Source organism: Papaver somniferum, chromosome 2 (genome assembly GCF_003573695.1).
Source record: "Papaver somniferum cultivar HN1 chromosome 2, ASM357369v1, whole genome shotgun sequence".
Taxonomy (NCBI): Eukaryota; Viridiplantae; Streptophyta; class Magnoliopsida; order Ranunculales; family Papaveraceae; genus Papaver; species Papaver somniferum.
In genome coordinates, this window is record NC_039359.1 from 67,287,753 (window position 1) to 67,302,424 (window position 14,672).

At 36.1% G+C, this 14,672-nt stretch overlaps 1 protein-coding gene across 1 annotated transcript; it reads left to right on the forward strand.

Annotated features, from left to right (window-relative positions):
• The first annotated feature begins 8,640 nt into the window (after positions 1–8,640).
• LOC113351275 lies at positions 8,641–13,434 on the forward strand. Its single transcript, XM_026595290.1, has 3 exons — positions 8,641–9,231; positions 9,589–10,722; positions 11,185–13,434. The coding sequence occupies exons 1-3, from the start codon at positions 8,641–8,643 to the stop codon at positions 13,432–13,434; spliced, it is 3,975 nt and encodes a 1,324-aa protein (XP_026451075.1).
• The last annotated feature ends 1,238 nt before the right edge of the window (positions 13,435–14,672 follow it).

Sequence of the window (14,672 nt, forward strand, 5' to 3'; positions counted from 1 at the left end):
TATTAAGACCCCAAATCATTTTAACATCACTAAGACTCCCTAAGAACATCAAAACCACACCAAAATGAAATTGTCCACAATTCAGAAATCATAACCCAAATTACAAGGAACATTCAACGGTGAATTTGCGTAGGAAAATTCTCAAATTTTAACAAGAGATACCTAATCATGTTATATATCAACAGGAGAAGTATGATCATCAATAAGAGATATATATATTTATTCAGTTAAATTGCAGAAACCTAACAATACAAAGGCATACGAAATAAACACCAAAAGAGAAAGGGTTTCACATTCTACCTCAATTCCATTGATTCTCCACTGGTTTTCCTAATTCGAATTTCACCTCAAGAACTTTAGCTCCAATTCATCTTCTTCTTCTCCATAGCTTTCTCCTCTAAAAGTCTCTAGCCTTTTGGTTTCTAATCTCAATTTCTTTTTCCCAATTTTGGTTATAAATCCTACATTAATACTAATACTAATAACTATTTAATATTTTATTTATCTTAAATATTTTATTTATTTGTCTTTTCGTTTTTCACTCAATTTTATTAAAATATTAAAATTAACTAGGTGACTATATTCTCACCCAAAACTTGTATCTTTCCTAGTTCAAACAACCCACCTAGACCAAGACAAAGAAAACAACAACCTAAACAAATGGTTAACTAATTCGTGAGCCAAAATGAACACGCACCTTATGGCCCTTGGATGTGCCATATTCACAAACACATATTCGATTTTATTGTTATTTTATTGGTATCAATGTTTTAGTTTATCTTTCAATACCCTTACAGTTTATGTCAATTGTTATGTGACCCTCTTCTATAATTTAAACTCATGTTTGATGATCGAAAAAAAAAAGAAAAAAAAACAAGAAAACCCATGTCTAAAGAATTATCGGGACTCATTTTTTCTTGAATAGTGGGGTTTCAAGTTAATGACTTAGGGACTAAGGGTCAGGGCTGTTTACCGATTAACAGATTGATTTTGTGCATGTCTCAGAACACTTCTAATCGCTCTTCCATATAGATCTATGATAAAAATAAATATTTTTCTTTGATGATTTTGATTTTATTTAAAATCCGTTTTAAAATGCACAAATAGATTTTTTTTAGGATGCTTGTAGGAGTCATGTAAAAATTTAATTTATAGTGTTTTTTGAAGCGCTACGATAAAACCCAAATTGAATTCATAGTGGTTTTTGTTATGATTGTTCATCACTATAATTAAAAGTATATCAACGAACTTGCAGGATTTTACGAAATTTCTAAAATGATTCTTATTCCATCTTAAGTCTTAACCATAGTAGAGACGATCTTTTCATAATAATTTGAAAGAAAAAAAAATCAAGTTACTTTAGGTTTCACGATAGATGACTGTTTATCGAAAAGTATCTTAAAATCAGAAAACCAGTGAACTTTCATACATAAAACTTAGATGCATCTCAGAAAACTCGAAATCGAACGATTATAGGGTGCAACCTTATTACTGTTATCACGCGCGTGATAGCACGACTCTTTTCCCAATTTTGGTTATAAATCCTACATTAATACTAATACTAATAACTATTTAATATTTTATTTATCTTAACTATCTTATTTATTTGTCTTTTCATTTTTCACTCAATTTTATTAAAATATTAAAATTAACTAGGTGACTATATTCTCACCCAAACTTGTATCTTTCCTAGTTCAAACAACCCACCTAGACCAAGACAAAGAAAACAACAACCTAAACAAATGGTTAACTAATTCGAGCATAACCCGACCCGAACGGTAATTAAAAATACAGGGTATTACAAACTTGATCAGTTATTTCTCCTGGGATGCGAATTATTTTTTGCACCCAATTGCTCCCTTGATAGGTAGAATAATGCGGAACTGGATTTTCTGTTGATGAGACATCCCGCCTGAGTATCAGGGGGAGAATTATCGATGACATTGGTTAGATCCAAATGTGTCTCATCTAAATTCTCACACCGAGAAATGCCTGAGGTATTCGATATTACTTTGTTGCTAGATTTAGCAAGAGTACGCTTGCTTTATTCGGAGAAAAATTAAAATCCTTGCAAGGCGTGCCATGGAATCGCAACGATTGTTTCTTCTGAAAGTATGCTTACGAGCATGGACTAAAACCTCTTGTGCGAGGTATGCTAATCTAATCAGGTGACGTCCATATTCTCTTTTATGAGTTGATATATCTCCTGATTAGGAGCATGTCCATAAATTTGCGCTAATATCTCTTGGCGAAGGATATCCGCATGTTCAAATTTGGTACCAATGGATTATAATATCATCGTACTCTTGAGAATGATGTAAGATCGTTAACTAGATGATTATGAACTGGTTGCCGATAATGTTCAAAGTAGTTACTGAAATTATTGTGGATAGCTATTCCCCTTTGCAAAGGAATTATCGATAAAGTTTATAGATTGGCAAGTATGGACCTCTGTCCATATATATTGAATTGTTTTCTCTCTTGTATGCGCTTTTGAGACTTTGGTTTTAGCATCTGTTACAAATCTGATGCTTATATAAAAGTATAGTGAGAGAACTAATTGAGGTCGCTTGTTATGTAGCACCCCCCCCCCCCCTTGAAAGTGAGTTTTCACAGACATTAACTAGGTTGATTGAAGTATGGTCTGGTAGTCATAAATGACTCGACATATCACCTGGTGGTGATAACTGTGTATTTATACTCATATAGATTTTAAGTGAAACTCTTGCTTGTCAGTCGTTGATATTGTATTATCCTAGTGATGCTTTGGGCATTGATGGTGATTATATTTGTTGTTCTTATGCATTCATTGAATGGTATAGTTACTTCATTCATAAAGTATTTTTGAACTTATTACTCATGAAACCATTGTCATGTTTTCTATTTAAGACGTGCTACGTTCCACACTATTGTTACTACTACTACAAAATTTGCAAATTGATGATAAAGTCTTCCCACCATTTGGAGGAGAAAAGGTTATCGCCTGAAAATGACGTGAAGTAACCTGGTTTGCACAAGATAAAACAGAATGTATCTCATCTTGATGTCTTCAACAGTGAAAGACATGCAGAAGATTTGATATCTTCAGAAATTGCAAATCAAGTTGCTTCTTAAGAAGATGTAGATGTAGTAGCTAGTGTGTCATTTAAAACACACCACAGTATGGATGAATAGCTGATTTAAAATATTTTTCATCTCCTAAAAGGAAGAACCAGTCGCAATCATTAAAATATAGTGTTCTCAAAGAGACTATCAAAGGAAGATCTGATTTCTCTGAGTATAGTTCTCAATAAGAGAACGTCTCTGCAAAGGATGTGGAACCTCAAAATGAGAGGATCCCAATAAATCTTGCATGCAATAAAGAAATTTGCTATCGTAATATAATGATTTTCAGAGACATACTCAAAGTATCCAATGATACTGCCATAGATGCAGGTCCGTCTCTGACATTAAAATGACCTTGTGAGAAAATTCTTGAACCGCCTTTTGATTGTAATTTTTAAAGATACGTATAAATAATATAGTTTTTCCTTCGTGTCTAGAATATCATTTTTAGCCGGTATGACGGTTTTAGTGCGCATATTAGTACAATATAGGTATCAAAAGGTAGTAGTTATGTTAGACCTAATTTAGTGCCAAACATTTCGAAATAGCAATGTAATATTACATGTTTAGCTTGATGAAAAATAGGGAGAACAAATTCGATTCCGAACGCGTACTTAATGATTTAGATAGCATTTCTTCACATCCCTAGCTACAAAATGATATATAGTAATATTGTTCCCTGTACAATCCTCTTAATGAATTATGGACTTTCCTAAGTTCTCAATTTACAGTTAAAACTACCAAAAAGTAAGGAGGAAGGTTGAATTCTAAGGTTTCCAATGCTTGGAATTTCCCTTAATTTATACTTTCGTAACTACCTACTATGGAGGGAAGTAAACATAAGTTCAAATATTTTGGTCTTGAGAACGTTTCTATATTTCAGCCTATCCAAATTAGAGCAGATCAAAAAAGTTGGGCTTTCAATTGATAACTCAAAAATGTAGTTTTTTTTGGGACGCCTTGTGCGGGTGCACACCTTGCAACCTTCAAATCCGGTCCTGCATAGATGATGATGGTGTTGAACCACTCTCTATATTGGAATGTCGTCAAAGGAATAAGTGGTTAAACATGAAAGGAGGGATTCAGGCAGAATAACAGTTTCTCACAAAAATGCATGGTTTTGGTACTGCAACCAGAACACCCGATAATGTGAGCTGCTCTGTCATGTAACGGGCTAGCTCTGAGTAGTATTATGGTGTGTATTCATCTGTATGGTTAGGGATACGTATTGATTAGGAGTAAGTATCTTAATTAATGATTAATTAGCCGTTTAATTGGGTAAGAAGCTTTAGTAAAGTAACGGCCAGGATCTGTACATCTTGTCGGCCAGATTAGGGTTTGTGTTCTATCACTACTTAAGCATAAGTTGTACGCCTTGTTTTGGCAGAAAATAAGAAGATAAGATTAAGCTGAACTCTCACGAATGAGTCAGTGATTTTTGTGAATTAGGGTTCTTATAATTAGTGTTCAAATCTCCTCCTGTTCTATACCATCTTGTTGAATCTTAACATGCTCTTAGATACATATGGGTATTTGAATAGCAACATCCGATAATGTGACCCTTAGTGGCTACAGGTGGGTGTGCATAGTGAGAAAAGCAAAGTCAAATAATGGCATAAAGTTTTTCACAGAAACATTAGATGGATTTCTTTATAACATATTCCCTATTATGGATGCAGCTACCTCCTTGGTATTTGTCTAGAAGTCTTTAATGACTCGGTGTGTATCTAGTGGATGTGGTTACTATGGATCTGTATGAAAGACTAGAGACAGAAAACTGCATACAAATTCCTGAAAATTTTCAATTATCAGTAGAATTACCATGTCATATGCATTTATTCAATAATGACGAAAGTGGTCAATCATCTAAGTGAATGGTTATTTTATCCAGGGATATGTGAACCATCTTATATGATCATAAACTGTGTATTTATTAGATTTGATTTATGCAACATCTATTTGATTGGAACTCCTAAATAATTCTTCAAAGCACAAAAATGCTTAAAACATGAGTTCGAGATGATATTCTCGGTAAAACAAGGTCTCAATCTGTTAGTTGAGCTCGTAGCTTGAAGTCCTATAATTTCGTCAACCTTAAAGGTTTAGCCATGTTTAAATGGACATGCTAATCATCGATATCTTACTTTAAATATTGATCCGTTTACATCTCAACCAAGGAGATGTATCACTTTGTGGTTTGTATTACACATAAATATGTAAATGGTACGTTAGATGAAAAATGTTATACATACTTGATATTGAGTTTGTAATAAATATGTAAGTCTGGTTCTACCTAGCACCAATATCGAGACATTGGTCCGAAGAAGACTTTTTCATCTTCGTGGTACCATTAAGCTTGATCTTTTGCATGAAAGATCGTTGAATGTCTACCACAGAGAAAAAATAATCAGAAAGTTTGAGTTTTGATTTTTGGAAGGTTTGTTAAAGCGGCAAATCATTTTCCTAGCTATTAGTTTGTAAGTAGAGGATACTTGTTCATCCTTCGACCGATTATGATTTTCCAGACAAAGCTAGCGAAGAATAAAAGGCTTGCACCACTAAATGATCATTAAGAAATTGCACAGACTGAAATCAGACCAAGTTTCTCAAGTAAAAAAGTCGTTGAAGACATTACAAGATGGATCATGGTTTCTATGCAATATTATCGGGAACAATGAGAAACTGAGAAGGATACTCATCAGGGTGAGTGAAGCCATGGAAGACTATGGACATTGGGATATTGGACATTATATCGTGTACTCTTTTTCCTTCTTCAAGGTTTTGTCCCACTGGGTTTTCCTTGTCAAGCTTTTAATGAGGCATGCGAGTCCATTGTTATCCACAATTTGAAATGTTGTACTCTTTTTCCTTTGTCCCGGTTTTTGTCCCTCTGGGTTATTCTGGGCAAGGTTTTTACGAGGAAATATCTGCGGATCTATCATTGTTTTGGGTACTCATGTTTTCCTACGTACAAGTTTTTTCCCTCTGGGTTTTTCCTGGCGAGGTTATTAATGAGATAACAACTTAGAACGATGGTCATCATAAAACAGATGTACATCCATAGATTTTTTCCAGGGTGCAGTTATCGAATAATCGCCCGTATTATTGGATACAGATTTTTACCGTACATAGCTTTTCCTGAAAAGATTTTGACGAAAAAAAAAATCAGTAGCATGGACAATATCGTTATGAGCTTCCAGCATTCAAATGTTTCCAAGCAGTTTTCCTGGAAAAACTTTACCAAAGAAAATATTCGGTCACCAAAACCGGAAGTGTTGTACTTATTTCATTAGACCAGTGGTTATCCCAGTGAATTATTCTCGTGCAGCAACATCATTGGAACAGTGGTCATCCAAAGGGGTGTCATATAATGTGGGTCCAAGCAATATTAGATGTCTGACCACCATTGGATGGGAGCTTCATTTCTATCCATAATTGCATCGTGTAAATATGCATGCCACAAAGTCCCTGTTAGTGAACAGTTGGACGTGCACGTGTTTTTGTGCTATAAGTCCATGTCTTCGTTGAGTGGCTATGAATACTGGCCGATGTAAATGCAACGAGGATGAGAAATGAAAACAGAACGATATAGTTTGGTTAAATGACTCTTCCACTTTCTCAAATGAATACATGGTGTGTATGTTGGTATCGAGGGGTTGATGAATCCAACCGTAACATAGCATACATTGTTTGCCACTTCTTATCTGTTGCCCTAGGCCCCTAGCTGATTAAGTAAGCAGTTCGGTTTAACAAAGGATTATAAAAGTAGCCATGAAATGGGGTTGTAGCCGAAGAAAATGTAGCGACCACTAGTTGACCTCATGTCTACAGACTACCTACCCAATCGGCATCGGAAAAATCACTTAAAAAAATTTCAAATTGGCACTAAGAAAAATGAAAATCGTTCAATTATTTTGAGGAAATATCTAATCAGTAAATTAGTTCAAATGGACAATAGCATAAATACATCTTGGAAAGTGTCCAACAGTTGGCAGGTGGAGGATTTAGCTTTGTTTCTATATGCAAGGCTAAGATAGTTGCGGTAATTTACACGGAGGGAAAAGGTAATTTGTAGTTTGTTACCACGGGTTTATTAATCAGCAACGATCAAAATTACGTGTAGTTAAAATTATGAAAGAAAAAACACTCAGAGGCGCAACAACCGAATATGTTGAAGCAAAAAAGACCGGGTCTGGGTTATCGCTCTGAGGCGAAAAGTCAATCACCAAGTCAAAATTAGTCAACCCAAATCTGAGTTCATTTAATTTGATCTGATCCGTATTTATTTTGTTCAATCATCAGCTTTAATTTCTTATCTGAATCCTTCTGTTTGATTTCTTGTTTCGGATTTAGAATTTAATGTAAAATTCTCGATGTTTTTCTTACCCTACCTTTTGTTTTTCTTGTTATTCCTTTCTTCGTGTCGATCTCTGGTGCTAATTGAGCTGTTTTTCTCCTTTAATGGCAGATTAAGCTTCTCCTGTATCTGTTGCCACGCATGGTGTTGCAGTATTGTCCCATCAATTATCTGGGTTTCTCAATGGTTGGCAGTATCAAAGTTGGCGTCTTCAAAAGTTGGCCTTATCTAACAGTGGTGTGTAGATTCTTCATCTTTATCTTGTCTTTCCATCGCTATCTGTTTGGGAATCATAGTTTTGGATTTAACGAGCTGCTACCTTTTTCGATCTCTGCTTCTGATGTTATCTCAATTTTTTTAGAAGCTTTGATTTCTGCAACTTTTTATCTGTTCTTCCAATTTCTTAAACCTTTACCCCATACTTATCTCTTTTACCTCTTGCCACCTCCTTCATGTTTTGATTATAAAACCAATCTCACAACCTTCTGCTTTCTTCATACCCTCTTATGTTTTGTTATCTTCATCTTTCTCTTTATCTTCATGGCTCGTCCTTCCTTGAATAATATTGCTCACCAAATGGAAAGTGTTTCTATCAGTGAAGAGCCTATTAGGAGAAGAGTGATTATGCATTCTAATACTGCTATCTTAGCTGGAATTAGGGATTGGCAGTTTAGTCTTGTTGGTAAGCTTTATGCTCCGGGGGTTATGTCTTGGCAGGATGTTGAACGTGCAGCTAAATTTATTTGGCCTCAGCTTCGAAGACACAATCAACGGTTTGTCCAGGTGCGTGGTTTAGAACCAAATATTTTTTTTATCAAGTTTCAAATTTCAGAAGATAAAGATGCAATTTTATTTGGTGGAGCTTGGAACTTTGATGGTCATTTGATTGTTTTAAAGGATTGGAATCCCACTATGGATTATCATTTACTGGATTTTACGGTTTCTCCTTTCTGGTTAGAATATAAAATATCTTTTACCTGAATTCACCTATGCTGATATTCTTCGAATGTTTGGTAATATTGTTGGGGAAGTTAGAGTTATAGAACCAGATGGTGTGAACCCTCCTACATCCTCTAAGTATAGAGCTCTTGTTCTCATAAATGTTAACACTCCCCTTATTACTGGTATAACTACTGCTAATGTTGCTGGTGTAACTAGGTGGATATGACTGTGCAGATATGACTCAGCCATATCGTCTTTGTCCTGAATGTAAAGTTCCCAATCATGAAGAGATTGACTGTGCAAATATGACTCATACAAGGCAGGAGATGGAAGAAACGGTTAGGGGTTTTGGTTATGTAGAGCCCATTTTACCTCCTCAAAGGAATCCTGAGCAAGAAGCACAACTATTCCTACAACATGAATCTCAGAGGCGGGATAGACTACGACAACCTATGGAACAACAGCCTAGACCCTTTGATGGTATGCGCCTTTCAATCTTCTCTGCCACTGATCCAGGTTCTGGTGCTTCCTCTTCATATCACAATCAAGCTAGACCCTCTTCAGCTTTGAGACCTTCTTATCCTATGACTAGTGATGGTGCTAGTACTAGTGGTGTTAAGAAAAGATATCGTCGTACACCTATTTTGGTTATAAATTCTGAGCCGCTTCTTTCTGATACTGATTTGGAAGACAAGGTGGTTACTTCTCAAGCGGATGATATTGTCTCTGTTGATGATGATCCCACTGCTTCAGCCATGGATAATGTTTGTGACATTGCTGCAGCCTCTGCTTATAATGCACAGAATCACACTGATGCATGGCAACAGGTGATTGTCAAAACTTATCCTTCTTTCTTCAATTTTTCTTTGTTTTTTCTCTTACTGTTTTCTTGCAGTCTTTTTTTCAATTTCTCTATTATCGCCGTCATGAAAATTCTTTCCTGGAACTGTCAATGTATAGGAAACCCTCATACCCGGGATTATCTTCATTTCTGCTTGACCAACAATGACCCTGATATTTTTTCTTGTGTGAAACCAAAGCTCAGTCTAATAATATGAGATTTTATCTTTCTAGAACTAATTATCCTCATTACTGGTTTCATCCCGCTTTGGGTCTCTCTGGAGGTATCTCTCTTGGCTGGAAAAATGGAATTGATATTGAAATCATGCATACAAAACACATAGCTAACCAGTGGAAATAATAATATGGATTTCTTGATAACCTTCATGTATGGTGCTCATGATGATACAGAAAATGCTAACCAGTGGAAATATCTTATTAATATGCATTTGTTTGTTGATCTTCCTTGGGTTCTTCTTGGTGACTTAAACTTCACCATGCACGACTACAAAACACATAGCTCTAGTGTCACTCATCCTCATCATGCTAGACATGTTAGAAATTTTTTTCAGCATCTAGGTATCATTGACTTAGGTTACTCAGGAGATGACACAACTTGGTCAAATCATCGTAGTGGAGATGATCATGTCTCTGCTCGTCTAGATAGAGCTTTAGTGAATAATCGCTGGATCAGCCACTACACAAATGCACATCTTCAACATTTAGTACATGTTGCTTCGGATCACTGCCCGATTCTGCTACATACAGTTCCTTCTGCTACAAAACATTCTCCCTTTAAACTCTACAAGTGTTGGTTTAAAATGGATTCATGTACTGATACTATTGCACACAGCTGGCAGCATCGTTTTTCGGGGTCTCCTTCGTTTCAGTTTTCCAGTAAATTAAAACTAACCAGAACTCAGATGCAGATATGGAAAAGATTTTCCTTTGGCAACACTGAGAATAACCTTCAAAATATTCAGAAACAGCTACAATTTTGCTATGACTGCAATTTGCCTTCTTCTCATCCCCAAGTTAAGCATCTAAGCTCTTCCTTGCAGCAATGGCTTTCGATTCAAAATAAGTTCTTCATGCAAAAAGCAGGTGATAAATTTCTTGAAGCAGATAGAAACACTTCTTATTTTCATTCCATAGTCAATTACAATAGGAGAAGATCGACTATCAATTCTATCCAGGGTCCCTTGGGCATTTGGTTTGATAGCAGAAGTGATATTGAAGCTATATTTACTAACCGTTTAAACAATATTGCTACTTCTTCTAAGCCTCAGATTAATAACGAGATTCTGCAGCTTTTTCAACCTTGTGTTTCAGAAATACAGAATAACAGTCTTATCCAGGTGCCTCATGCTCAAGAAATAAAGGATGTGGTTTTTCAAATCAAACCTTGGGCTTCTCCGGGTAACGATGGGTTTCAAGCTGGATTTTATCAACACTTTTGGGATGTTGTTGGCACTGAGGTAATCTCCATGGTGAAATATTTTTTCACACATAAACATATGCTCAAAGCCATCAATCATACTTATCAGGTTTTAATACCTAAAATTTCAAACCCAAAAACTCCTGCTAAAAAGACCCATAAGTCTGTGCAATGTTAGCTATAAAATTATCTCTAAAATTTTAGCCAACCGTCTTAAACCCCTTCTTCCTGATATTATCTCCCCTACTCAAACTGCCTTTGTTGCAGGAAGACATATCCATGACAATATTATTATTTCTCATGAGATTTTGTTTACTATGAAATGTAAAAAGGTTAAGAAGGCTTTGGTTGGTTTGAAATTAGACATGTCGAAAGCTTTCGACAGGGTGGAATGGTCTTTTCTTCTATCCATCTTTCGGCAATTGGGTTTTCATAATGATTGGATTAGTTTAATAGAGAAGTGTATTTCTACTTCAAATATTTCCATTCTTATCAATGGCAGTCCTTCACTTTTTCTCTGACTCGGGGCATTCGTCAAGGAGACCCGTTGTCTCCTTTTTTATTTCTTTTTGTCATGGAAGCTTTTTCTAGACTCTTGCAGCTTAATGTGGACTCTGGTTGTCTTTCAGGGATTAGAATTAATCAGCACTGCCCTGTAATTAATCATCTGTTCTTCGCGGATGATTGTTTGTTATTTTTTGAAGCTGATTCTACTCAAATGCATCAGCTTCAACACTTGCTTCATATATTTGGACAAGCTTCAGGTCAGGTGATAAATATGCAGAAATCGACCTTATTTTTTGGCAAGCAAACTTCTAATGCTCATAGGTATAATATTACTGGTATTCTTGGTATGAAAGTTATGGGCCTTGGCGAAAAATACTTGGGTATACCTCTTCTGCTGCATAGATCCAGACATAAGAACTGTCAGGGTATTATTCATAACATGAATAACAGATTGCAGGGCTGGCGGAGCAAAATTGTAAATCAAGCAGGAAGAACTACTCAGGTTAATTCTGTTCTAAGCTCTATGGGTATGTATCAAATGCAGGTTTTCAAACTCCCTGAAACATCTCTTCATCAAATGGAAAGAATTCAGAGAAGCTATTGGTGGAACAGTTATGTCAAGTCACGTTCTCAAAAGTACATTTCTTGGAAAAAGGTATGTTTACCTAAAAGGCTAGGTGGTTTAGGACTTAAAAATCTATGCAACTATAACTTAGCTTTTCTTGCGAAACTTGCTTGGCAATTGTTACATAACCAAGATGCCTTATGGGCTAAGCTGTTGAAAGGTAAACATTTTCCTTATCATGACCTGCGTTTCTTCCCTCCACCGGTTAACTTAAATTCAAGTTGGATTTGGCAAAGTATCTCTATTGGGCTTGAGATTGTGTTGAAACATGCTAAATGTCAAGTTGGTAATGGAGCTCATATCAACATCTGGACTTCTAACTGGATTCCTTCACTGAATTATGCTTTACAGGACTGGGGTGATTTGAATATGTCTAACTACCAGTTGGTTTCTGATCTTATAGATACCGATACTGAACAGTGGAATGTGTCGCTTCTTCGTCTCCTTTTTACAGCTGATCAGGTGAACTCCATTTTAACCATTCCCATTCAGTTAGATCAAGAGGATAAATTAATCTGGCCCTTTACAACCACTGGTATTTTTACTACTGCCTCAACTTATAGGATGTTGTGTGATAAGGATATCCTAACAGATAACTCCATGGGTTTATCTCAACATTTTTGGTTATCTTTTTGGAAGTTGAAAGTGCCTTACAAGTTTCAGTTTTTCCTGTGGAGAGCTATTCACAATGTTGTTCCAGTCAAAGCAAGAATTTTCACCCATGTGCATAATGCTGATTTACACTGTGTTCTTTGCAACCACTATCAAATAGAAGATCTGAACCATGTTTTTCTTCATTGCCCTTTCTCTAGGGCAATATGGCAGTATTTTTTACCTCATCAGTTTCACTTTATTTTGCAGCACTCTTCTCTCTTATCCTGGATTCAGACTTGGCAACTCAAAGACTCCATCATCAGCATCCAGAAGTCCCCTGAGATTGTTCACTTAGCTATGTGCATCATGCATTTCATATGGAAGATTAGATGTAGTGTTGTTTTTAACAATACCACTCCCAACCATAACTCTGTAGTCCATCAGGTTACTTCATACATTCTCCAGCATCATCTAGGAAACACTCCTGCTAACTACAATCATCCTCATGTTCATAATGAGCACTTACATCATAAATGGGAACCTCCTCCTTTGCAGTACATTAAAATTAATATCGATGCTTCTTATCATTCTAGTTCTTTCTTAGCTGGTATTGGAATTATAATTCGGAACTCTGCAGGGGCATATGTCATGGGAAGGGAAGCCTTGAGAAGAGTTAGTAATGCTCAGCAGGCTGAAGCTTGGGCAATGTGGGAGGCTATGCAACTGGCAGATTCAAATGGTTGGTCTCGAGTGATTTTTGAATCTGATAATCTGGGAATTTGTTCTTTTCTTCAACAACAATCTTCTCTTTGTCACTGGCAGAGTATGCCCCTGTTGCGAAAATGTGTAAACATATGTAATATTAATCCTGGTTGGTCTTATAGTTTTGTGTATAGGTCCGGTAATAAAGCTGCAGATGCAATAGCGAAGGCAGCTTATAAACATAATCTATGTGGGGATTGGTGGTATCATCCACCTTTGTTAATTCCCTATATAAAGTGTGATGTATCATGTACTAATGTTTAATACAAATTCTTTCCTTGGTTAAAAAAAAAAAAGAATATGTTGAAGCAGCTGGTTTTAACTTCAGCGTACTTATCTTTTTTCCGAATAGTCGGAAGGCTCCGACGAGTGCTGCTGTAACCCAACTGAAACCTTCAAATTGTAATCATCCGCTACTGTTTGAATCAAATGACTAACTTTATCATCTTCAGACATAAACACAGAAACGTTTTGGGTAATTGATGAAAACTTAAACTTGGCCACAAGCGGCAGTGAAAAATTGCTTCTCAATTTCATCCATTGTTCTCACCAACTTCTTCGAATTTCCGGTTGTTAAGGATGATTCAACAGACTCAACAATAGTTGGAATGACACTAAACACCACCACTATGTTCCGGTTCTTTGTCAAAATAATCAACCATAGAATCAAGAGGATGAGACATTTGATGATAATTTGTCACTTCTTGTTGCATACGAACCATATTCCGTGCATGCATTCGCATTTGTTTCCTATTTTCCTTTTCGATTGTGTTCTTAACCATAAACTTTTCTGGTTCTACTTCTTTCTCACGTTCATTAGCTAGTATCTTTAGATTCTCCGACAACGCCCTCAACTCTTCGGTTTTGTTTTCCGGTTTCTCCAGACCTTGTGCCATTTCGATGGAATTTGATTGATCCTTGGGGATCTTTCCAAAATGTTTTCAGTTTAAGAATTCTTAACGGGTGTTTTGGATAATGAAATTGTTTGAGCAAACGATTGGTTTTATAATGCTTACATGCCCATACGTCTTGTTGACTTTCAACTTATGCCTGCACTAAACAAATAAAAAAAAATCCACGAGCATGTAATGAAAACGCGGTGATATACTTTCCTGCCCAAACCTCAATTAATTTATTATTCATGTCTGCGCTAACAAATAAGAATATGTTAGTCGTTAGGTAGCACTCTGGTGTACTTGCGAATCGAAGCACTGCCTATGGTCAAAGTACTCGGTATGTAAATGAAGAACACTTTTGGGAAACGATAGCTCCGGCTGTCATGGTGGTAACCAATCAATCACTGCCGTTTTAGCATGAAGAGAATTTAGGACTAAAATTTTAGGCTATACCCCATCTTGTAAGGAAACCAAGTCTTTACATGGTAATTCTTAATGGCTTACCTCTATAAGTAATAACCCCTCAACAAAATAATTGTTGTTTTGCGAAATCACGAGACACCTGACCTTCACAGATTAGGAACGATGGAGAATTTTCCTCTAGAG